At 37.8% G+C, this 26,176-nt stretch overlaps 1 protein-coding gene across 1 annotated transcript in view; it reads right to left on the bottom strand.

Annotated features, from left to right (window-relative positions):
- Pcdh19 (protocadherin 19) overlaps nucleotides 1-26,176 on the bottom strand; it is a 100,639-nt gene that overhangs the window by 40,663 nt on the left and 33,800 nt on the right. The window contains exon 4 of the mRNA XM_021153647.2: nucleotides 4,082-4,140. Within this exon, the coding sequence (XP_021009306.1) occupies nucleotides 4,082-4,140 (59 nt within the window). The remainder of the gene's footprint in view (nucleotides 1-4,081; nucleotides 4,141-26,176) is intronic.

Below are 26,176 nucleotides of genomic sequence, written 5' to 3'. Positions count from 1 at the left end.
AGTGAGCAAGAAGCTGCAAACAGTAAAACAGCCTGGTAAATGGCTACTCACCCAAAACAAATAACAATTTATGCCCCGGCATAAAAATGCTGATTTCACTTGCTTTATTACCTGTGTACCTCTTGGGAGATGAGACACTTGTAAAACAACTTTTGTGGGACAATAAATTAGAGGCATCTGTTTTCAATGGTATTGTAAATGCAAATGTTTCTATTACTGCTCTGGTGGCCAGCAGAGGGACGAGCTCATCTTAAAACCCCTAGAGCAGAGTTCTACACACGTGGTTGATGAAAGCACATTATACTAATACTATCCTGTATGTGTCCTTTAAAATATTACTTTTGCAAAAGACAGAGGAATCTGAAAGGATACAGGTCAAGTCTCCAATAGGTGATCCCACATACCTAGAGAATGTCATGTATGACTAAGAAGAGTCAAAGAGTATTGTAACTGGCTTTAATGAAGTATGATTCAGAGAGTTTTCCAGACGACTAATGACTAATTTAACAGGTGTCACTAATCACCTGTTAAATATATGTTAATATTTGGAACTTCTCTAAAGATGGAGCAACAGACTGCCTTTACTCATACTATTGCTCAGAAATTGCTGCTTTAAAAGAAAAAATTTAATGGAAAAAAATAATGTTTCCTTCTGTTCCTTTCTCCTATTTATCTGAAAAACATGTACCAAGTACTGACCACATACATGCTGCCACGCCAGATGCTACAGAACTCCGGTTCTATTTTGGTAGTATAGAAAACCACCATGCATAGCTTAGAAGCCAGGGTTCATTTTCTTTTCTAAACTGCTTCTGATGTGTTGCTCAATTACCGTTGTGTTTTCTTTGAGCTACAGCCTCATGCTTGACTTGATATGGCTCCAAAAGCACGCCAGGAGTTGATATTAGCCAGCAGTGCGGAGAACAGGCTTGAGGAAAGAACGGTGCAGCTGTGGAGAAAAGTAGCACAGCTGGCCTGTCTTACTTTGAGGAGAAAGCAGGGATCCAAACATAGTGGTACTAAAATCCAGCCAGAAAACAAACAAACAAACAAAAAAAAAAAAACAAGCAAAAAAAAAAAACAACTCCTTTAGTTTGCTAATCTAGGTTTCCCTCAGAAACCAACTTGGGTATATCCTCAGATTACAGATAATGTTACAGAAAAACATTAAACTTCCGAGATAACATTGTAAATGCAAATGTTTCTATTACTGTTCTGGTAGCCGGCAGAGGGACAAGCTCATCTTAAAACCCCTAGAACGGGGTTTTGGAGATAAAATGTTAGAAAATTATGGGGAGTGCTCACTTCAGCAGCAGAGTCAGAAAATTATGGGGAATATGCCATAGACCTTCTTTGTCCCTTCTAACCCACTCTTCATGGCTTTTCAATGTTAAGTCATGTCCATGAAACATTTTCCTCTTTGGATTTCCATTGGGATTGCCCTCATGGATGCTAAAACAGAAATTTGGCAATGGGAGAAGATTGCTGTTAAGGTTCTAACTGTCCTATGAAATCACCCTATTTACAAAAACCCTCAACTGACCAGAAGGTATTATTACTCCTCCCATGTTTCTCCTAATGAGTCTTTTCTGTAGTATTTTCAACTCCTTTGTCCTTATACCAGAAGAATGAAATGCATCTTGCCCCATCTATTTTGTTATTTAATATAGGAACCATGACTTCTAAAAAAAAAAAAAAAAGGACCAGAGAAAGCCAGTTCTCAGCTAGCAAATGTAGACAGGAGCAAAAGAATAAAAAGGATCTATGTATAAAGAGTCTGGCCAGGAAAGCCCAAGACAACATTCCAAGAAATGTCTTTGGATAGCTAGAAAGAAAATGTAAGATGAGAAAGATGTATAGAAAAACAAATTCTAAGAACTAGGCTAAACTTGGCTTGGCATTTTAGAAATTCTGAGATTTCCTAATAAAATTAAGACTGAGGACAGGATTTGGAATTTCCTGTCCAGGAATTTTTTTCCAAACAAACATGGGACTTAAACATCTTGGTGGACAGTTAGTGACTTTTCCCATGGCTTGATTCCCTTGGGATCAGTGTTAATATTAGTCACCACTGTGGTTTCCTACCAATTTTACACTTGTAGCAGTTATTCTGCAGAAAAGGCTAGCAAGCCAACATCCTGCTTCTTTCTGGGTATTGGAATTTGTTTAAATGCAACTGACCCCATAAAAACCTTCATGGTTTCCCAAAACAATCACAGTTCTATTAAAAAGAAACTGACAAAAGTGTGTGTGTGTGTGTGTGTGTGTGTGTGTGTGTGTTTCCTAGTAATCAGGTGGTCACTGGTAAAGAAACTACTGTTTATTAGGGCTCCATCTAGAAATATTTCCTCCAGGAGCCCATTCAGCTCCAGGATGCAGTCTTAGTGCACATGTGTGTATAAAATACATGTAAAGTAATTAATCAAAATCAGAGGTTTCCAATGAGACTCAAAGCTGCTGTGGAAATCCATGTATCTCCAAAGCTAAGTGCTTTAACATAAGTCTTTATCTCATAAGTTTGCCTTGTAAGTTGGATATTTGAAGCTGATCTAAGATTTGCAGGTCCCCAGGAGTCTTAGCTTTCTAGTAGGCTATGAAAATGAGGCTTGTATTATCAGTTTAACCTGGTCAGAGAATTTCCAGGTACCCAGAATGAACTAGCTCCAGAGACCTGTAAGGATCAACCAAGCCACTGTTTTTACCAGTTCAAAAAAGAAGCTTTAAAAATAACAGTCCTGAAGCAGAAAACAAAGCAGTCTTCCTACAGAGCCCCTCTAACAAGTACATATAAAGAGGTTTTTTCGTTCTTCCTAAAAGAAACTACTTAGACAATTTTCCATGCCTTACCTTTTGTTCAGGGGATTCTTCCCAACAATGCCAAAATTTTCCAAATTATACTATGACAGGTAATACAAGTGTAACCATTTCTAAGATGCCTAATGATCATCACTGAAGGTCACAAGCTATCCCAAGCCAATACAGATAAATCTACCATAGTTTTAGGGGTTAGTGCTACATCATAAATTAAATTAGATTTGAGTTTGATTTTCTTGTACAACGAGAAAGGATTTTGTTTTCCATTTGAATCCCATTCTTACAATGATAGAAATTTATGGGATTACAGCCAGCAAAATAATAGAATTTTCCAATCTTCTCCACTGCAGCTCTAATATACTGTTTGCTTGTCTGCTTTATTGCTATTATTTTAACAAACAAACTCAGGGCTCAATTTTAGCTGCAGAATATCCACTGGACCATTCAAAGGGCTATTTACATGAAACAGCAATAAAGGCATCATCTGAATGGTCAAGTGATGTGCTACTTTTAGACATGGAATTCTCTCCTTTGCTTAGTTCTGCCTCTTTAGAGGGTTTCCTGATCTCTTTTTTTTCTCCCCATTGCAAGAATTTAGGGCACATTATATCAATGGAGTCTTCTCAGTATTCAACTCTACTCTGTACTCACAATATAGCTAAGTTGTAAGCAACCAATCATACAAATTTCAGATTTCATCTAAAACACTTCAAAGTATCTTGACAAGTATTAAATTAGAAAATTTTCTTTTCCTCTCTCATCTAAAAAGCATTATAAAAGATATTTCATCTGTCATTTAAGTATCTTTTAAATTTTCACAACTGTCAAAATAATAACAATTGCAGAGAATACTACAAACTCCACAGGAGAACAAAAGTTGAGGCCACCAATTATTTAAACTCATAGCAACAAAATTTAAATATCAGTTTGATTTTGAAAGTTTTCTAATCTTTCTTATATTAATTCCAAAATTACAAGTAAAATATCTCACATCATCCCGATTTCATTTTTAATTTTGCATATAGTTTGATGGAAATAAATATGATGCAAGGCCATCTCTTTGTGTGATGTAACTGACAGTGATCCTTGCTTTCTATCTTGTCTCTAAATTTCCCACACTTCCTAGCAAAGTACATAGGCATTTGTCACAACATCTAAAAGGACATAGGTCTTAAGAATTAATGTTTTGGGGTATATATATATATATATATATATATATATATATAATCAAGGTCTGAAGTAGGAATGTGAAAGCAAACCAACCTACCTTTTGATTAAATGGGCACGGCTATTCACGTAGTTAGAGTCAAAAGAATAGTTTTCAGTCTGCAATGAGAAAGAAAAGGGTTAAAAATGACTCATAATAAGAAGCCAAGTGTTCTTCTTAAAAGGATTGTTTTTGGTTTTTGGTTTTTGGTTTTTGTTTTTATTGTGCTAAAAACAATGAATGAACCCAAAACAAAGTCGTAGTTGGGCAGCAGTTTGATGAATGCCTTCTTTGGGGGTCCCCAAATTCCCTCCAAAAGAAGCAACCTATTCTTGGAGGCTGGGGTGGAATTGATATAAACATACTCTAGAATATGGCTGGCTACTGACCATGTAACCACTTAGAGAGAAGAGAAAGTATGACTCACAATCATTACAGAAACTAATTGCTTCCCATTCCCCAGTGGAGACCATTTTATGCCCATCAAATTGACTATAAGTTCAAAGGTATTTTTATTAGAAGTAGATAATTAACATGTTAAAATATTTATTCCAAAGATATGGAAATGCGGCAAGGTAATCCCCTACTGTGGATTTAAACTCTGAACTTCCCTTTGTTTTAAGACATTTGCTCAGCATCCCTTACACAGGATGGCTTCCCTTTTATCACAGGTATAAAGGCAAACAAGTATTATGCCCAAAACAGGGTGAAAGGCAGTCCACAGGGGGTACCAAAGCTTTTCATGTGGAACATGAAGTTTGTAAGCAAACCTCTGTCTTGGCTCCTATCATTAAAACACTACTGCCTAATCCAGTTACAGTAGCTGGCTTTATAAAAGCAAATGCAGGGCACCTGCTAGATGAAAGAGATGGGAAAACAGCTTTTGAGCACCAGGAATCCTGGTCTCCAAAAGGGGGACAGTCTGAGAATGGGTAGAAGTTAAGGAAGCATCTAAACTGAATTCAGTATCCTCGAAAACATGATCTTACACCCAATGTTAGAAACTCAGCACTTGTTGAACCTTTGTATGAACTCCAAATGCTCAAACACATTTCTTCCCTCATCCTGCCGTCTAGCCATCCCCACCATTCTTCAGAGGCCTTCTGCAATCGCTTCAAATGAAAGTGCCTGGAAATGGAAATATAATAGCTGTCTAGAGAACAAAATAGCAGATTCTTTTCAGATGACTACCTGTCAGACATTGCCTGCACTAGGCTGTTAGATGCAGTCCTTGCATTCAAAGACTCACAGTTTGATAGAGGAGAAAACGAGGCAAGTAACAGCAGAGCCAGCTACCACATGGACACTACACAGCCAAAAGTCAGGGCAAGGGCCTTAGATATCTAGAGTAGGTAGATAGTTGATACTGAATAGTTGGGAGGGGAAAAAGGGAGAGAGAATTGGAAAGGAAACAAAAACCCACCAGTGTCCTGTAGTTACTCTATGTTCCCTATACAGCTCTCACTTGAAGACAGACTGACTGTACAACATCTACTTACACCATTTTCATCTAAATATTTAGATATCCTTTAGCATGAACACAAGTTTTGATGATATTGGAAGAAATGGTTTTCAAGAATAAAAATAAAAATTGTCAGCGCATTTCTACTTTATTGATTGGTAAGTGAATGCTGAGACTGTGACAAAAGTCATTGGTAGAGGACAAGGCAAGCTTGAAACTGTGTTGGGAATATGACCTTAGTGTTTGCTACAATAAGTCATTCATCAGTCACTTAATCAAGAAACATTTGAGCAAATTCATTTTACCAACACAATGGGCAAAATGGTGTTGCTTAAGTATGTTTTATTTTGTTTTATGATAGTGAAATATACAATTTAACAAGAAGTTCTCAGCTCCTCAAAATCATGCTATCCTGTGAAAATAAGGGACTGACTGAGCTCTGTGGTTTACTTCTCTGTTTCACTGTACAACCTTGGTTAAACGACTTCATTTCTCTGTGCCTTAGTTTTCTACTATGAGAAATACACACCATGAGAGCATGAATTCCAAAGAGCAATTCAACAGCAATTATCAAAACTCATGGTGAGATTCTACAACAATCCGGGCAGTGGTGGCACATGCCTTTAATGCCAGCACTTGGGAGGCAGAGGCAGGCGGATTTCTGAGTTCAAGACCAGCCTGGTCTACAGAGTGAGTTCCAGGACAACCAGGGCTACACAGAGAAACCCTGTCTCGAGAAACAAAAAAGAAAAAAAAGATCGAAAAGAGATTTCACAACAACACTGCTTTCAATGGAGCTTGACACTGTAAGTAGAACTGGAAATTTTACTTCATTCCAGTAAAATAAATAAATAAATAAATTCTGTCCAAATTTATACAGGTAAATAGGAAATAAGTGGAAGGTGTTGATTGGCCTTGCTGAAAAATCAAGAGCAATATCCCAAACTATTATCATGTTAAGAAAAATATATTTTCCAGAAGAAATTTTTGAAAGATGAAGGCATCAAGTCTGTTTGCATTGTGATGGCCTGCATCATGCAAGAACTACATGTTTGAGAAGAGAAGAATAATTTTGTAAATGTTACTAGTACTAGTTTTAACTCCTAAGGGAATAATCTATACCACCATGAGGTATCCCTCTTGTGGTCAATGAGTTAGTAGTAGAGAAAATTCTAGAAGTCCTGGTTGTAATGACTTTGACAATTCTCACTTCTCACCAAGGCTCACAGATTGGCTAACCATTAACAGATGTAACAGATATGATATGCCACTCAAGATAGAGAAATGTCATTGAACTTTATCATCTTTCTCTGTCTTCCTTCTTCTTTACACTTAATGAGTAAACATCCCAGTCTTGTGAATCCTGAGCTCCAAATGTAAATGTTCCATTATCCAAACCAGCAGATAGACTGTGCTACATCCTAATAAAACAAATTCTAGAACCAACTTTCTCAGAATGAATGGGGCTATTCCAATTCATCCATTGTCTTTAACCTTTACAATCAGTCTCAATCCCTAAAGTAGCTGGGTTGCAATTGCAAGAACACAGCAGAATCATTCACATGAGAACAGAATCCATGATTCTGGTTTCAGAACAACTGAGTTAACAAGGCAGGAAGCCTTATTTTATTATTGGTCTATATTTATGCACCAAGAATTATAGTTCAGGATGAGGAGATGCCTTAGCAGGTAAAGCATTTACTGTACAAGCATGAAGACTGGAGTCTATATGTCCTGAGCCCACCCAAAAGCCAAGTGGGCCAAGCAGCTTATCTGTAATCCTTTGGGGGTTGGATACAGAGAATACCCAGATCATGGTAACTAGCCAGACTAGCTGAAACTATGATCTTTATGTTCAGTGAGGAGCATGCCTCTATGTGGAAGAGAATAACTGAGGAAGACAACTGACATCGAAGTCAGGTCTACACACACATGCAAACATACTATATATATATATATATATATATATATATATATACACAAAGAAATAAGTACTGGGTCCAGGTATATACTCAAATCTAATTCTTGTACACCCAGTCAAATTTTCCTCATTTGGTGGAGTATAGAGTGATACATAGAGTACCCTGAGAAAGAACCATCTTGTGGTAATGAACTGAAACACCTTGCACATCTGAAAGAGTGTTTCTCAGCTCCCAGTGCACATCAGCATTGCCTCAGGAACTTTTTTTTAAAAGTACCAACTACCAAAGATGCTGAGATAATTGGTCTGGAATTCATACTACTTTTAAAGTTTCTCCAGTAAATTGAATGCACCTCCATGGTGAAGTCCAAAGGTCATGAACAAGGAACTAGCTATAGGCTCTGGCCAAATGTCCCATGTTTTCTAATACAAGCTCAGCTGGTCATATGATAGCACTTCTGTAAGTTTATCAGTCAAAGTGATCTCAATGTAGAATAAAGAAGCCCAGAAGAAACAGATTTCAAGAAATAATAATAGAGATTTCCTTTTTGTATGAATATATTAGCTCCTGGTTAGCCTTATTTAATCAAAATTTGTTTGACATTATTCCAGCCCCATCTCTAAGTATTCTAAATGGCAAATAACATGAAACATTGGAGAGAGAAATTTTTTCTCTAAATGTCACATTAATTTAACTAGAAAATGTCCCCATCTCTAATGAGACAGCCAGGTTAACACGGAAACGTAGCAAAGAGACAAGAACAGCATTTGTTTCTGAAAATGTAATTTTGACATTAAAAATGGGTCAAGAGCAAACTTTTATCTCTGGTCTTGATGGGAAATATGTCACTTTTAAAGTCACCCAATACATTCACAAATTCTTTCTCTAACCAGAAGCCTTTTTTTCCCTTAGGAATGTATCAAAAGCAGACATCTTAGTTGGTCTTGATTTAGTAAAACCTTGGTTTTTCTACAGTATGTAAAGAATGAATATCTCTGGACAGCTAAGATGTCCAGAGGTTAGGGTTTTCCCTTTTATAACAGAAACAAGCATACTGCTTTCTTACTTATTTCTGAAATGTATCACCAAACTGCCCTCTTTGGAGTAGAAAATCATAATAATTTAACCTTTCCTTTGTTGTTTGTGGGTACCCTTCTATACATAAAACGCTGAGACATGTGAATTTAACCTGTAACTTCAGTGACCACAAAGCACTCTTTGGGGGTGGCTCACAGCTTGAACTTGAGAAGAACCCTACATGTTCCTGTCTCTCAAGACCCTTCTGCCATTTTACATCGGATGCTTTTACTTCACTGTATTCTTGGAAACTATAAAATTATATGTATGAGCATAGTCTAGAAAATGAGCTAATACATTGTGAGTAGAGAGCGTGAAGATGTGGTTCTAAAATAGAAAATATACTTTCTTCAATATATGGAGTTTGTGCAGTGTTTTGGGTTTTGTAGGTTTTTATTTTTAATTTTTTTGAATGTCGGCTGCTTAGGCACCTTCTTTGTTTGCTACTTTCTATCCTCAGCATCCTTCTGGATATATGAAATTTGGAGTGAGACTTTAGGGTGGGTGATATGTTATGTTTCTATGTTAATAAGTCTGGCACATCCGAAGTCAAATACTTCCACTTTGTCAGGCCCTCAAGGTAGCAGAGGATGCCCTACTTTAATTGTCATTTTGTATTACTTTTACAGTTCACTGAGTTGTGCCCTAGTCTCTGCAAGACTGACTGCAGCTCTCTCAGCACCGCATTTATCACTAGAAGAGACTTAAACCCTAAGGAGAAAGAAGCCCAATAAATGCAAATATCCAGGAGTAGACTCTTTGCCCAGTGGCACAAATCCCTAGGCCACTACACAAGCTATAAAAAGGTTTCAGACCTGGGATTAAAACAGAGATTTTTCAAACCTAAAGGTTTGTATTTGAAAAATGAACAATCTTTTAAATTGCACTTTAAAAATCCCACCAAACTGAAGAGCATTCCAACTGCAATTCACTCTTTTTAAATGGTTAACTCTTAACTCATCTTTGCAATACAAACTGTGAGACTGAAACCCCAAATCAGATACACAACAAAGTGATTTTAATTGCTGCTTATTTTCTTAACAGCTAACATCCAATAATAATAATAATTGAGTCCACCGATCAATGATGAAAAAATAAAACCAGAACCTTTTTCCAAAACTGAATACTGTTTTTGATATTCAAAAGGCCATCATTTCACAGGATTTTTTTTAATGAATTGACAAATGACTTTTTCCTGCTCCCTATGCCTAACACATAAAAATGAAAATGTAAGTTCTGCATAGCAGTAAAGCAAAACTGCCTCCAGCTAGAATGTATATTCAAAGACTCATCCATCCACACAGCAACAGATAAAATAGGAATTACTGGCAACGGAATAAAAGGTACCATCCCAGAGTTCCTACCAGTAGGAAAGGTAACCACCGAGCACACACTATAAATCGGATGCTTCCTGTACACTGGCACTCCAGATCTGACACACAAATGCACATGTCTTCAAGCAGGCAGGCACACATGCACACAAATACCTCAATTTTCTCCCCATGGCCGTCACTCTTTCCCAGAACACCTTGCATGATCATTTTCTTCCTAAAGAATTTTAAGTCATCCATCTTCAAAGTGAGATTAACCAAAATGATCTTAGTGCTTCCTTCCTAGCTAAAAATGTCCTTTTTCATCAAAGGTCTCCGTAACAAACCTCATAGTTTTCTACAGGAATTCTGTACATTTTTAATGCAAATTAAACTGAAAGCACAGGTTAAATATGGTACCACTTGGACCTGTCACTAAGTCTTTGATGGGACATAATATTCTCTGATACAGAATGTTCTCTGGAACCATTTAATGCCTGTTGTTTGTAAAAATACAAAATCAATAAGGCCACAGTAAAAGTGAATGCAGGTTAAGAGTAAACAAAATGAAGTCATGGAAGGCAAACTACCTCATTCCCCATAAACCAAACTCAACGCAAGGATTAAATAGCTATCAAACACACGACGTGAGCAAATCCCTGAGTCGAAGCTCCATTCCAAATATGAAGCCACAACACATTAAGGCTATTTTGCAAGCAAGGACTAGCACAACGTGCTTTCATCTCCAAATATCAAAGAACTTTACAAGCAGGTGCCAACTGTTACCCCTCATCCTCTCTGGAGCCAAGAAAACAAACACAGGAGTTAAATACTACAGCCAGGTTAAATACTAACTCAGCTGGAACAGGTCTTAACAACAAGGACCACATGAAAACCACCAGGAACACTGTTCCTGGCATTACCTACTACTGAAATGGAAAACAAATATAAGACTCATAACATCAACAGTGAAGTAATTAGACTCTTTCATGCTTGTTTTTACTCAGAGTGACATTTCTTGGCTGCTTATAATGAAGGAGTGAGTAGAGTGTAGTCTAGCAGTTAGACAAAGGAAAAAGGAAAACTTGGCACACCAACTAAAGATAGTTCCCCAGAACTAGCTGGAAGACCCAGTCCTGTGAGCTAAGGGGTCAAGGAATGAGTGACTTCCTTCCCTGGAAAGTTGGTGAGCATTTCAACTGTCATTTAGAGGCAATGGCCACCATCTTTAGTACATGAAGTAAGATAACTTGTGATAACTTAGGTTTCCATTTCAGAAGCTATGTTGTGATGAAACTGATATAACATATGAGAAATCAATTTGATCCTCAATAAAACACAAAGAAAACAAAATCCGTATGAGGCCTGACATCATCACTGACAGACAGTGACCTGCAGTATGAGTTACCTTGGCTCCATCTGATCTTCAAGCTCCTCTGGCTCAGAGAAGGCCCAGTACTCTCAGAACCTGTGGTGGTGCATTCTTTTCCATAAGTTATACTTTACCAGTTCCTCAATTCCCTGCTATTTAGCAGCTATAGAGCCCTGGCTGCCTGCAGAGTACAATTTCTATTGAGCCAGCCTTGTCAGCTGAAAAGACTTTCAAAATATTTGGAGGGTAAGTGGCAGGTGGCCCTGTGCTTGTGGGCCAAAACAACACCCCTAAATTCTGTTCCAACCCCAATCCCATTATTTAGATTATACATCACTTAAAACCCAATTCCCTCCACAAGCTTATTTAAGAGTAAAAAAAAAAAAAAAAAAAAAAAGAATAATAAGTCTTTGACATAGCACTCTAAATCCATTTCCCTTGTACCAGCTTGTTGCTCAAGCCTGCACTATGTGAACATGCTGGCAAAAGACAAAGGAGCACTCTCCTATCTTAGAAATAGAGAGTGCATTAGCTTCTAATATTGATATTTTCTAATTAGATACAATACAATAGATCATTTCCATGTCTGAGGTCAATAAGACCTCCATGGTCCTCTTTCACTGCAGATATTCTGACTTCTGTTATGGCAAATAGAGTAGGCTCTCAGTATCCTGAGATGAATGGAGAGAAGCATGTGCACGCATAGCATTCACATGTATTTTCTGTCACAAGCATATACATAGATTTTTTTTTTTTTTACCTTTTAAGGACTAGTTTCAGGTCTAATGAGGCACAATAAACATTGCTCAAAATTGGGGCTGCAGTTGCTCAACATTGGCAGCCTCCTAATTATGACTGTAGTTGAAATAAAGAGTACGTCCCTCTATATGAATTATTAGGTACTGAATGAAACCCACAGTAGTGTATCCTCCAGTTTCTAGTGACAAAAGAAAGCATTGCAGGAAATTAGTATTAGGGGGAGAAATGTTATGAGCCATACGTGAGACAAAATAAGAGCATTCAAAAGTTGTGATGAAAATCTTAATTCATTCTGTATGGTAGAGGGATGAAGAGGAGGGCATATAGAATTTGACACATATAGAAGACAGCAATTCAAAGCAAAAGGCTACTGTCTGCCGTAGAATACTGGCAGCCATGAATGAGAAGGCCATTATTGCACCTCACAAAATAGCTAATGTTATCAGCAGCTTGAAATTGTCAAAGCATTAGCAATCTGTAATGCAGTTATGGAAAGAACCAACAGTGCAACAATTACTAAAGTACCTTGTATTTATATGGAACCTTTTATCACGAGATTTCCAGAAGGTTTAATGGGCTCTTATAGAAAGGGATCATTTCCCCCCACAGCTGAGACACAATAGTCATTCTGCAACCAGTAACAGTAAATATAAAGGGTTGCTGGAGAGAGGGGAATTACTAAACCTTGCAGAAACCATGGAGGAGAGGAATTATTTTTAGACAGGCAAAAAACACATACCCAAGTTGGAAACTACGGCTGACAGTAGCTACATTTTCTACAGAGCTCGTGGCACAGAACTGAAGAATTTTGCTTATCAGTCAGCCAGCAAGACTTCTGTGAGGTGCTTAATGACAGTAATAGAGCAGGTGCCTCCTATTAATAAGAATTAGCATTTGAAAATGAACACACTGCACAAAAAGTTGCCATTCTTTTCTAGAAAGCCTTTTAGCTAACATGAACTAGCTAATCCTCCTGTTACCATTATGAACAGAATAAATATTATTAGCTCTAGTAATGGCATGACAGAGGAGGTGAAGGGATTTATCCTCTACTAGAAAGTGGCGTCAAGCATCTGCAACTAGAATTTGAGACTGTTCACACCAGGTCCCATGCTCACACCACCAAAGCCACACCTCATTAGGATCCTGGAAAACGCAATGAAATGGAAGTAATTAGGACTGGCTGACTGAGTATACTACTTGGGAGAGGAAAAAAAAAGTCCCCAGCCTGCTTAAACATGACAAGTCCAAGGGCAGTGAGCACAACGACAGCAATTTCCTCCTGAAGGAAGATTAAGAAATAATGAGGGGGAACTCCTCACACTCCTTCTACCATCAGATTCCCAGTCCAGCAGGACCCAGGACACATTCCAAACTCAACTGTCAAAAAATAAAATAAAATAAAATAAATAAAAAAATAAAACAAACCCTACTGTCAGAAACATAACACTATGCTGTGTCAGAAAGCACAGCCCTTCAACCTGGGTCAGTTGTATCTCCCTTCCTTCCCCCAATTCTACTAGCATTCCACAGCTCTTCCCTGACCTGTGTTTTAAGTAGAGTTCAATCCATTTCATGCATTCATAACTAGTACACCCACTCCTCATTCTGAACAGCTCATTATTTGTGCCTACTTGATTCTATTTTGTTTTGTTGGTTGGTTGGTTGGCTTTGTTTCTTTGTTTGTTTGAGACATGGTCTCATGTAATCAAGGCTTACCTTGGACTCATTTTCCTCCTGCCTTCCAAGTGCCTGGATAGCAAATACGCTATATTGTACCCAGGTCTTGTGTCCACTTAAAAACAGACATTTGGTCTGGGCTTAAATCAGTAAAAATAGATGTGGCGGTTATTTCTTAATTCACACACACACACACACACACACACACACACACACATTTTTCATGAAGGAAATAATAGTATATGTTTTGTTTAGATGTTTAAATTTCTTATTCTTGGTATAAACAGCTATACCTAAGGTAAAAGGTACCCTGGAGACACTTTACACAGATGGTTCTAAGCTTGCAAAAAAATCATAAAACATTTTTAACTCCAAGAAAGCTTTTAAAATAAAGGCAGACAAGGTTCTTACTAGATGTTAGGCTTGTTAGCATCATGAAACCTTCCCAGGTCTCAATTTCCTGATTTACAAATCTATAAGCTGAAAAAAAAAATGCCTTACCTCACCACCTCGAAGTTGTTACTAGGGTCAAATGGAATAATGTCTGTAGCGACGCTTTCTAAACCTGACTCCACAGACATGTGCCATGTCTTACCATCAGCTTGTAAACTTGCTTTCCCTTGCATATTTATTTCTACTTCTAACTAAATTCTCACTAAGCATCGTGAATACATTTTATTCCTACATTTTCCTGCTGATATATATATATATATATATAAGCAGGAATATATATATATATGTATTATATATATATATATATATATATATATATATAATTCTGGTACTATTTGTTTTATCAACAAAAAATAGGGTAAACGATCTTTCTTCTGTCATAGAGGATTATATGTGTATGTACTTATATGTATATACACATATACATGGAGAGAGAGAGAGAGGAAGAGAAAGAGAGAGAGAACTCTCTTAGAGAGTAAAAATGGCCTCACACTGTCAAAAATCAAGGCAAGATTTGAGATGTTTTAAAAGCCTTTATAAACTAGTTTTCTTTCGCCCCATTTCCTTCCTTTGTTATGATTGAACTGTCACAGAATATCTTTTCTTTAAAAAAAATCATCTCAGGGGTAAGTAAAGCACATTAGCATGCATAATTCAGAGCTGTCAGCTGGAAATGAGCTATCATTGCAAGGCTAGTTTAGTCTGTGAGTAGGAAAACAGGATGAAAGAACTGGACAGTGTCACCAGAGCCCACTCAGAACCAATTCTGGGCCCACTTCTTCAGAGACACATTATTCAATAGCATAGACATATGTAGCAATTTGCATTTAAATTATCAAAATCACAATTAAATTTACATTGTTTCTTCCTTTGGTCATAGTAACCAGGTTTCAAAAGCTCAATGGTCACATGCAGCCAGTGGCTACAGTTCTGTTTCTAGACCATTTATATCACCACAGAAAGTTCTAGTGGCAGCAATAATGTGGAGGAAAGCTATTGGCTCGTGACTCAGAATTCTCCAGTGTTGAAATGTGACACATTTAGTGACATATACAAACACAATGAATATACTCACTTCTCTCATATCATATGATACCTTGTATTGCTTATTTATGGACTACACATTGGGCCAGACCCTTTTCAAGGCTAGATAGAACTGTATCTTTCTGGCTTATCACTGTTACTTATACAGAGCAGGTATTCAAAGACTGGTGTCAGATGATTGAACACTATCTTGGATAGGACTCTCTCTCTCTGACCTGTCTCTTCGTAATATTGAATCAGGAATGCCAAGTGTTATATGCTCTTTCTAGACTGATTGTTTTGTTTCTGAGACTGATGTGTGTGTGTGTGTGTGTGTGTGTGTGTGTGAACATTACTCAAGAATTTTAAAACAGTAGAGAAGAATGGCTTACATCAAAGCATAAATTTTATATATCCTTATTCCTACTTTTCCATCCTTTTCATTTGTTCAAAATACCATTTATAAACCTAAAAAAAGAAAGAAAAATAGTGTTCTCCATTTATTTCTATCAACATGCCAGTACGCAAAACAAATGATTTTAAATACAAACTATTTCCTCACAGAGGGCACTTTACAACTTTACAGAATTTAAAACATCATTTGGACTATGGATCTCATTGACTGGATTAAAACTATTTTCTCAATAAACACCCTGTAATGATATGGCAATTGTTCTTACAGAATATTGCATCAAAGAGTAAGTCCTCAGTGAAGGACAAAAAGTACTGTTCTCCATTTTAAATTGCTGGGGAAAGTGGGACTCACAGAGCTTCTGAATACCTGATGATTAAGTAGCCAAGAGTCATCAAGTGAAAGAGTCTTAGGCAAGAGCCTATGCCCCCCTGCTTCCCAAATAAGGGGTGTGTATTGTAAATTTGTAAAGGATAGAGAAGAGAAGCCCATTTGGTGGATTTACTGCTCTTGTTTCCGTTCTACAGTCCCTTTTGAAACCTATCCTTCATAAATTAAAGAAATATATTCCTTAATGCAATATTAATTATTTCTTCATCTCACAATGGAGCCTTCAGTTGCTTGATTGCCAAATGTGGTCATTTGAAAAGGTTTTAAAATCATCACTGCATCCTTACAATGATATGCTGTACAGTGTGGTCTTTGAAGAATTCCCTTTTGGTCTCAGAACCACCACAAAAATCATATGTTCAAAGAGCACTAAAATTCAGTATGACTTTAGCAATTATCTTATCCCCTCCTTCCCTCTCTTTTCTCCCTCTCCATACTCCTCACTTTATCTCCCATGCTCAGCATTCTAAACACATAATAATAATAATAATAATAATAATAATAATAATAATAATGCCTATGAGGATCTTCCAACCATACCAATGCAGCACACCTAGTTATTAGAAACCTAGGCATGAGTTCAGAACTCATCTCTTCCAACACAGAAGTCATAGCTCATCTCTTTCCACTTGCCACACTATTTCTCTCATGTTAGTTCTCCAAAAGAGCCTCAGAAGAATAAAACCCAATCCTCAAAAATACTCTCAGCTAAATTTCTCGTGGGGAAAAGTAAAATGTAGTGCAAATGATATTTATAAATCACATTTTGTCAATTTTCTGTCATTTAAGAAAACTAATTGTGCCTTGGGAAACTGAAGAAAGAGAATATATGATCCACCCAAGGAAACAAACTGTCTTTAGCTTAGTGATTGGGAGATGTAGAATGATAAAGTCCTCTGAAATACAGCCTCATTCTAGCAAATGACTTGCTTGGTTGCCACTTAAATTGCTCATCTATAATTGCTAGAGATAAACTGCAATCAAAATATAGTATCTTCTATTAGTTTTGCCCACTGGGGGTTGTTTGATCAGAGGGAAATTATCCAAAAAGTAAATTTTCTCATTTTTACTGCCTCAGTGGAAATTCTCTGGCATTAGATGGCTGAAGGGTCTGGACTGGTGGTAAGGATTGCATCCAAGAAGCCCTTTTTCTTTTCAAAATAGAACTGATGGCTATCATCTATGGATGACTAACAACTACCTAGGATAGGAGTCTTTTTTGTCCACTTCCTAACAGCTTATTTGACTCACCATATTAGAGTCCCACCTTTGTGGCTGGGTCCTCACTCATTCATATTTGATGATCCTTCAGATAGAAACAGGCTGCCTTATACAATTTTTAGAAGGTTTGCTGGATAAATTGTGGTATAAACAAGATTACATGGGAAGTGTTTAAACTACTTAAGAGAATAAATTAAAGTACTTTAGAAGCAATTTACAAATAATAAATATGTTAATTGCACATCACTCTTATTTATTCATTAAAACAGGTCCAAGGACTTCTACTTGGCAAAACGTCCTGGCAAGGACTTTGCTAGTCTACTTCTTATTACTCTGAACTTGAGAGAAATAAAATTGCATTTGTTTTCTATCTATACTTCCTACTGGCCTTCCCCCAAGTTAGTCTCGATTAATCAGATTTGACTGTGCTATAGAAAACAAAGTACAATGACAAAGCCACCGGCCCAAGTCAAAAGCTATAAAAGTCATAGATGGTCCTTCACCGTGTTTAAGATCTTCATTTGTACAAACTAAAGGCATCCACTGGTACAAAAGGGGTAGATAGAAGCAATCAGAGATGGAAGGTAAACAAAAGGAGATCAATCATTCCGAGATCTCACAGCTGAAAAGCTTTGCTTCATGCTCTCTGGCTGCCCTTGACTATTGCAGAACAAATGGTAGCTAGGACAGATTGCTGGAAAATTCTATACAACTTAATAGATCCTGGTGATCTGCACCTGTAGGTGCAGGCTCCACAGTCAGTGCTAAGGAGCATCCTTTCCCACTCCTGCCCTCAGCGAGCATACTTGATGGCATATGGCTGAGAGGAAATGAAGAAGCAATGGCAGTGCAATGCTGTGGGTGCTTCTGTGGGTGGCGTCTGAGCCTGTTCGTCCTGCTATAACAAAAGGCCGAAGATCAAATAATCCACAAAGAGCAGGAATTTGTTTTCCACAGGTTTTGAGTCCAGAAAATCCAAAAGCAAAGTGCCAGAAAAGCACATCTGGTGAGAGCTAGTCTCTACTTTCCCTAATGGCACCTTGTTGTTGCATCCTCCAAAGAAGATAGCTACTGTGTCTTCCTGCCATGGAAAGCAGAAAGGCAGGAAGGAATAGCTAATCTTTTAAGTCTTCTTATAAGTGCACTAATTCCATTCATAAAAGCCATGAATCTCTCATGACTTTACCTCCTAAAAGGGCCACTTGTCAATACTATTGTATAAGGTCTTAAGTACATACATGTGGGTAGGGAGCAGAGCCACACAAATGTTTCCTCCACAGTTTACAGCATATGCAGAGAAGCAAGCACCAGAGAAGAAGCCCTTGCCCCTAGGAAGCATGTGTCATGGGAACTGTCTTCAAATATGTGCAACCTATGGGAGGACTGAACTGGGAATGACCTTTGGTTTGAAAGAAGCGTGTGCGTTGCTCTAGCTCTAATCCTTGTTTTTGCCAGTTTCATATCAGTATGGAGGAGAGAGAAAGACCATAAGCCATGCTTAACAAAATCAAGCAACCTCTCTACAGCCACAAATCCAGCTGGATTTTGGTTGGCTCTTCTCTAAAGTTTGGAGAACAAGTCAAATTTTATACTGGTGGTGGAAAAAAAAAATCAATGTCCAAAGGGATAGCTAATTAAACCACGGAGATTTATTTTTGAGCCAGTAAAGGTTTTCTCTAGTGATCAAAATCTTCATGACTTTTAAATTCTTTTTTCAGCCTTTGCATAAGGATGATTCCTGAGACAAGTAGACCCTAGCTTGAATAAGCTCTTTGAAAGCTGTCTCTAGCCTATAAATCATAGATAGAGAGGCACAGAGTCCTTTCTGTCAGTAGGTGGAGACCTTCAGCTTCCTCAGCAGGTCAGACTGGATCTTAGGTCCTACTAGTTAAGACAGCTGTGACTTTGACTCCTTTGCTGCGAAAAAGAGGCAGCAGTTTCTTTTCTCCTTATATATGGTTTAGGAATGTGAATGCTATGCTTGATTTTTTTTTTCCTATTCTTCTCTTGATTGGCTAGCTCTGTGTCTTTCCTCCCAAGGAAAGCCCAGTGTTATTGAGTCACCCTGATGCATTCCATGCAATTATGGAGCCTTAATCCTGCCCAATGAAGTGTGTATCACATCTACAAACCTCATTCTAAAGCAAAAGAAAGGCACAAGAAGCAAGAGAAATTGTGGCTCACTGACAAACAGCAATCTCTACTCAGATGGGTATCTTGTGTCTTTTCTGTATGAATGGTCTGGAAGATTCCAAAGAGACTCTTTATGACCATTACAAGCCTTAGGCCAACAATATACATACTATGTTGCTATGCAAATATGGGTTACTTTTGTTTCTTCTTTCCCCCAAGTTTTTATCCTGTGCTTACAAAGACATGAGAAGACTGAGAAGGAATAAATAAAAATATGTGTGACTGTGCATTGTTCTATGATTTCTAAAAAGAATAAGGACTCTGTGGCAATTAACTAGCTCATAAAATTTGCCATTTAAAATTTTAATTTCATAGATTAAGATGTCCTCTGTCATTCAGATTTATTAACATTACTACTACAAGTGCCTTTGGAAAGGAACTTACAACACTAAGAAATATCAAATTTCCCCCATGGAGCTACTAGGGAGGTGGTAAAAGAATGGGAAAGAGGTAGAGAAAATAAGAAATAGTATTAAAATAATCTGAACAGGATCAAATACTATCATATTCATGCATAAAATGAAAACTGCTATGTTATACAGTTAATATAACCTAATAAAAACTGGCTCCATATGTTTATGCTCTTTTTATCTCTAGAAGGAAAACAAACCAACATCTAAAGTTGTCCTAAGTCATTACATCATTCGTAGCTCCCAAAGGATACCATTCTGCCAAGGGTGCTATCTTACTTTGTTTTATATACCTGAATACCTGAGAATAGGAAATTGTATAAAGAACAAGAATTTATTTCTTTGCAACTCTGACAGCAGAAACATCTAAGAACAGAAGGACAGTATCTGCTTATGGTTTCTTGCCGTATCATAATATTATGGAAGGTATCACATGAGAACAGACAGCAAGAGGGGGCACGTTCTGTAAGGCAAATCCTTCTGTAAGAAAATAATTCTTGTGGCAACAAACCCACTTTCACAAAAAAGGCATGGATCTACTTACAAGAGCTTCACCCTTCCCTTGTGATTTAAAAACTTCTCAAATGCCCCACCTCATAGGACTACAATGAGTATCATGTTTCCAGCACATTAATTTTGAGGAATACATTCAACCAATAGCAGGTGTCAAGAAGATGGAAGATGGTATAACAACCATCAGTCCTATTCCACTGGAACTCTTCTATTCTCAGTGGAGAACGTTTGTTTTTTAATAAAGAAAGTATGACATAGAGCACTTCACAAGAGAAGAATAAATCCCCCCAATTACCCAAGGGACAGGTAACAAGATTTCCTGACCCTTTACCCATTTCTTGACCTTATTTAAAGTTCTTTCTAGTCCACCAGTGATCTACTCAAGAGGAAGCATCCAGAAATGAACATCATCCTCTAGATGCATTCTGATGGAGAAAGACTTCAAAGGGGCTGATGTCTTCCATAAACACAAGTATATATTTCATTAGTGAGACTTAAGGCTGCATTTGTCTTAGCTGCCCCTTCCCTTACGGCATATATACATTTCTAAAAAGCATTATCATCTCCACTCTAAATTGGTATCAGAGGCTAATTCCAAAGATCACCAGACAGGCAAGTGGAGACAGTGAAGTAACCAATCTCTCAAGGAAAAGAAATGCTACAAAAGGGGAAAGTGAACAGGCCAGGAAACATGTCATCAGTATGCCCAGATATAGTAGACTATTGGAGACTTCCGGATTTTCACTTATACACAATTAATTACTCCTGCTCACAAAAGTGACTCCATATCACAATACAAATAAAAATCAGCAAAACTAGTTTATTGTCTACTTTAAAATAAATTGAAAGAAAACAAAGGGCAGATGAACTATATTCCATACCCACCCATGCCGTTGGCCTTTATTGAAAGTCAAAATTCCCCATATGCATGTCCTTTGGCCATGCCTTTTGTTCTTTTATCTCGCCCACTCACCTCTCTGCACTATTAAGAATTCAGTAAATATAGTCAATTATTCTAAAGGTGCCAAAACTCTCATTTCAACTGGTTTCCCAGTTAATGTACCATAGCAGAGAATGAATTGCTATTACAAGGAACTAAAAATAAAAATGTTTCAGAGTCCATAATTGGCTTGTCTTGTTGGACTTTTTAGGGAGCCAAAGTACCAGTTCCAGACTATTAGCCCTTGGTTTGTAGGAGAATAATATATTTCCTCATTAAAATATTTTGCTCTCCACAGTTTACATTTTTTTTAAAAAAAGTTGCAATTTTGTCCTGTAATTCTTCAGTTTTAGGGGGGTTTGAAGCTTTGGAGGCACAGTGAAAGAACAAGAAAAAAACAAATAGTCACTCTTCTGTGAAAATCAGCCATTACCTTCATTAATGCTTGCCCTCCTCCCAAGTCTGTTTTCTAGCAACTCCAGCATTCACCACATCCAAAGGTCTTTTATTTGCTCAGACACAGGCTATGTGTTTGTATAGAGATGCATATGTTTAAAATTAAATGTCAATGATTAGCTAGGTTAGAGGGCTAAGGTAACTATGTGCAATTATGGGAACCAGACAACTGAAATAACAAAGTCCTAGCTCTTCCCTCACAGCCTTATCTGGCTGGGGCTTGCTGCTTTGCACTCACACCATTTGACAGTCCTCCCACTGGAGCCAGTGAACTCAAATGTCTGGTGGTCTACCTGTGGCCTTCTGCTGGCCTCCATGAATAAATGCTATATGATAGCACTGTGTGTGGCTTTGTAATCACACTTAGCATGATTGCAAGCAATTATCATCTGTGTGATCATTTTTAACGTTTCCTGACTAGGGCTCTGGATCTCTTTTGTCATTAAACAGGCTTACTGAGGTACAAGAGTATGTAGACACTAACAAGTGAGGAAACCATCAGCCTAACTGAAGGAAAGAGTCTGTGTAAAGTGATAAGTAACAAAATTAAGACTTAATAAAGACTAACCTAACCTGTCCATTTAAATTGACAAAATTTCTTCACTCCTCACTATCACTTTCTTATTTGCTGTATTTTTCTCCATAGCACTCATCTTCCAAAATGTTTCTCTTATTGATTATACTATCCTTGTGTTGCTACTACAATGCTTCTACTATGAGGATAGAAATCATTGTTGATTTATTTCTTGCACTTAGAGCCCTGAAAAGGGATCCTCACACAAATGAAGCATTCGGTAAATATTTGTCAAATGAATGAATAATCTTTATGCACTAGGCAAATTGTTGTGTTTGATTTTTAAATGTTAAATGCACGATACAGCCACCCACTTTTAATTGGATGACAATACATCATAGAAATAGGCCTAGAAATCCCTCCCCATTTTTTCTTGTTTTCAGCTTTCTAAGATCTAAGATGGACCTAATGTCAGACTTACTAGGACAGGGAAACTCAGACAGAATCTAACCACCTCCACATTCTTTATATCCTGTATAGTCTTTGAGCCCCATCAAGACACTCTTTGCAACACTTTATCTTGCCTTTTCCAACAGGGAACCTATATCTAAAATAGAAAGGAGGACTGACTTTTCCTGTTCATGAGACTTGAACATGACACCGGGAGAAAGTGCACTGGCTCATTTCTAAGGCATTAACCAGGAGTACTTGATAAAAAGCTGTTTAGTAGAATTTCCCTTAAACTTGATTTTTATGGGTCAGCCAGAACACCATTTTCTGACTTAGAAGTCCCAACTGCCAAAGTGGGGTAGGGAAAAAATGGGGAGAGGAGGCAGAAGGAGTAGAAGAGGATAAGTGAGGAGTGAGTGGGAGGGAGAGATGGAGGGATGGATGGAGGGAGAGAGAGAGAGAGAGAGAGAGAGAGAGAGAGAGAGAGAGAGAGAGAGAGAGAGAGAGAGAGAGAGTCCATTCAATGGAAGTTCTTTTCACAAGCAAGTCATCTGGAGTTTGCAAAATCTTAAAAGCTTTGGGTGAGTTGTGTTCAAGCTCGTATAGACAAAGAACTCTAGATCAAAGACTTGCACTCAAGTTCTGTTCATGGGAGGCCTCAGAAAAATTATACAATATACATATACTTTACTTTCTTTAAATATAAAACTGGGATACTAGTAGTTTCTGCGCCCTTCGGGTCGTTGTAAGGATTAATTTTGATAATACATGAGAAAAAACTTCAAACATCCACTAAGTGACACAGGCTAGGTACTAAAATAAATGTCTTAAGCTCTCTTTGCTTGTCATAGCCCTTATTATTTTAGGCAAGAAATAGGAAATAAATTTGCTATTTAAAACCATTACCAGAAGTCTCTAATTCCTTTTATGAACAATAGTATCCTCTGAAAGGATGACCTCATTAAGGGAAACTGATTTCCTTTTTAATCTTTCCCTTCCTCTAGTCTTTGCACTAACAGAAGGAAAACATCATACGGAGATCCACAGAGAAGAAACAGACTTTATAGTCTACTTGGTGTGGAGGAAACAGAAGAAGAAAGAGCTTCACAGCTACATCCTGTTTGTTTCTTAGGAGGAAAAAAAATTCACAAAACCACCATCAAGCAACAGTGGATTATCCATCCCCCAAGGCATAAGATATAAAAGGCCTCCAACAAAATTAAAACTTAAGAAAGCTTCAGAGGGGCAGAAGCCCAGGGGAGAAAAACTCACAACTTCCTTGTGAGAAAAAAAAAAAAGGAGAGAGAGAGAGAGAGAGGGAGGGAGGGAGGGAGAGAGAGAGAGAGAGAGAGAGAGAGAGAGAGAGAGAGAGAGAGAGAGAGAGAGAGAGAGAGAGAATTGATACAAAGGCGAGGCTGCAGAGCAAAGCAAGACAGTTCTAGATGAGCCCAGAACAAAATAGGGCTATGATAAAAGTGGAAGCCAGAGGGATGGTCCCTTGAGAGCCCTCACAGGTGATTGAAAGGAAAGCAGCAGCCTGGGAAACTGACAGTTGAGCTCCTCTTCTTAACTCCATCCCTTTTCAGTGTGGCTTGTGCTTGCTGACTCTGAAACATCGCAAAGTAGAAAGAGATCCAACAAAATAAGGCTTTCTCTAGGGGAGCCACTTCTGAAGGGTGAGCAGATTTCATTCATTTCAAAAGTACCTTCCATTGAACGATTCAAACTTTTGTTCAAACTTTATGTCCCCCCTTTTGATAACATTTAGGCAATACCTTGGGAAAAGGGGGCCAAATAACAGATATTAATTACCCTAATTAACCCAATTCAAAAGACATATTTGTATGGCTGTCATGACAACTGCTTTGACTAACTTGCCAAGAATAGCTTAGCTGTCCATTCAAATAAATCCCCGATAATTACCAGTCTAGTTTACTGGGCTTCTGTGATAATAATAATTAGTGCTACTGTGCAAAAGGTCGCACTAAACAATTTATGAATGATGCATTTTGCATGGTGATTATGTTAGTCACAGGCAATGTACAGAATGTTCACCATTATGCTATTAATGTGAAAGGGGTGGTTGGATTTGAAGCAGTGACTGACTCTATGGTCTTTACAGCTAAAAATGAGCAGGAGAAGAAAAGTGGTGAATTCTTCTGTTAAAGAAGGCACGTCCAAGAAACAGTGGAGGTACCTTGCAACTAAATAATTCTTTCAATCTATAGTCCATGTGTTAGGATCACAAGTCTTGGATTTAAAAGAGAATTAAATATGAAACATTTTGAGTTATGAGAGTACATGTCTTGACAGGAGTATTTGAGAGGTTAGGACGATTCAGCATTGTACAAAAGGAGCTCATGGAGATTCAGGGAAAGTATAAAGTCTATGTTGAGATGTTCATATGAAGCCTACACAATAAAGCAAGTATCAAAAAAGAAAAGCTCCCTATCTTGCTGGTGATAAATATGGTTAAATAAAAGGACATTTCATTTGAAGATAAACATGTTATTCTAATGAAACAGTGATATGGTCCAAATGCTCCAAATAGTAGCAGACCTTTGGAAAATGAGTTCTGAATATTGCTGTCATGTTTCATCCTAGCAAAGTCTCTTTACGCTAAACAAATTAGATTAGAAAATGAATCTTATACTCTGTGTTTTGGACATGGGACTCAATCAGAGTAGATATAAAAGCTGCCTATACTGAAAAGGCGATTGCTTTCTATTTTGTAGTATTTTCTGGTGCCTTTCTTTCCAAGGATTTTTTAAGATGGCACAGGAGCCTGGGGAGGAGTGCTATGGGGTACTATCTTCTGAACTTCTATAGCGATCATACTTGTGAATACACAGCAATGAACAATGAACAGACCAGCCAGAATTCTTGCATAGATGAGGGAGGTACTCCCCATGCCATGTCCATTAATGAGGAGCTATTGGCAATTTTAAAATGTTGGAAGATAGAAAGAATCGTTCTCCTTTGAGCATGTGGCCACTGGTAGGTTGCCTATATTAGAATGGATGGCTCCACACAAATACGCATATGGGCAGCACTCAGTGGACTCAGTGGGTTATCAAAAAAGAATAGGAGATGAACTTGGGAAGAGTCCTGTTGGGGATAATACAGAAGAATCATAGGAGAAAAGCAGGGAGTAGCTATGATCCTATTACATTGTATATATGTATAAAGTTCTCAAGAATAAAGAAAAACATTTTAAATCTTTCAGAAAAAAAAAACCTGGGTGGTCATGAGTGCCTTAAATCTCAACACTCAAGAGACAGAGGCAGGGAAATATCTGAGCTTGAGGCTAGTCTGGTCAACATAAGAGTTCCAGACCAATATACATATGTGTGTGTGTGTATGTGTGTGTATGTGTTTGTGTGTGTGTGTGTGTGTGTGTGTGTGTGTGTGTATATGTATGTATGTATATGCTGGAGAGGTAGCTCAGATGTTAAGAGCACTGACTGCTCTTCCAGTGGAACTAAGTTCAATTGCTACCATCCACATGGCAGCTCACAATTGTCTGTAAATCCAGATCCAGGAAATCTGACACCCTCACTCAGACATGCATGCAGGCAAAACATCAATGCACATAAAA

This window comes from Mus caroli, unplaced genomic scaffold (assembly GCF_978045245.1).
Source record: "Mus caroli unplaced genomic scaffold, Mus_caroli_1 scaffold_5, whole genome shotgun sequence".
Lineage (NCBI taxonomy): Eukaryota > Metazoa > Chordata > Mammalia > Rodentia > Muridae > Mus > Mus caroli.
Note: the sequence above shows the minus strand (reverse complement) of the source record. Positions and strands in the feature narration are given on the sequence as shown.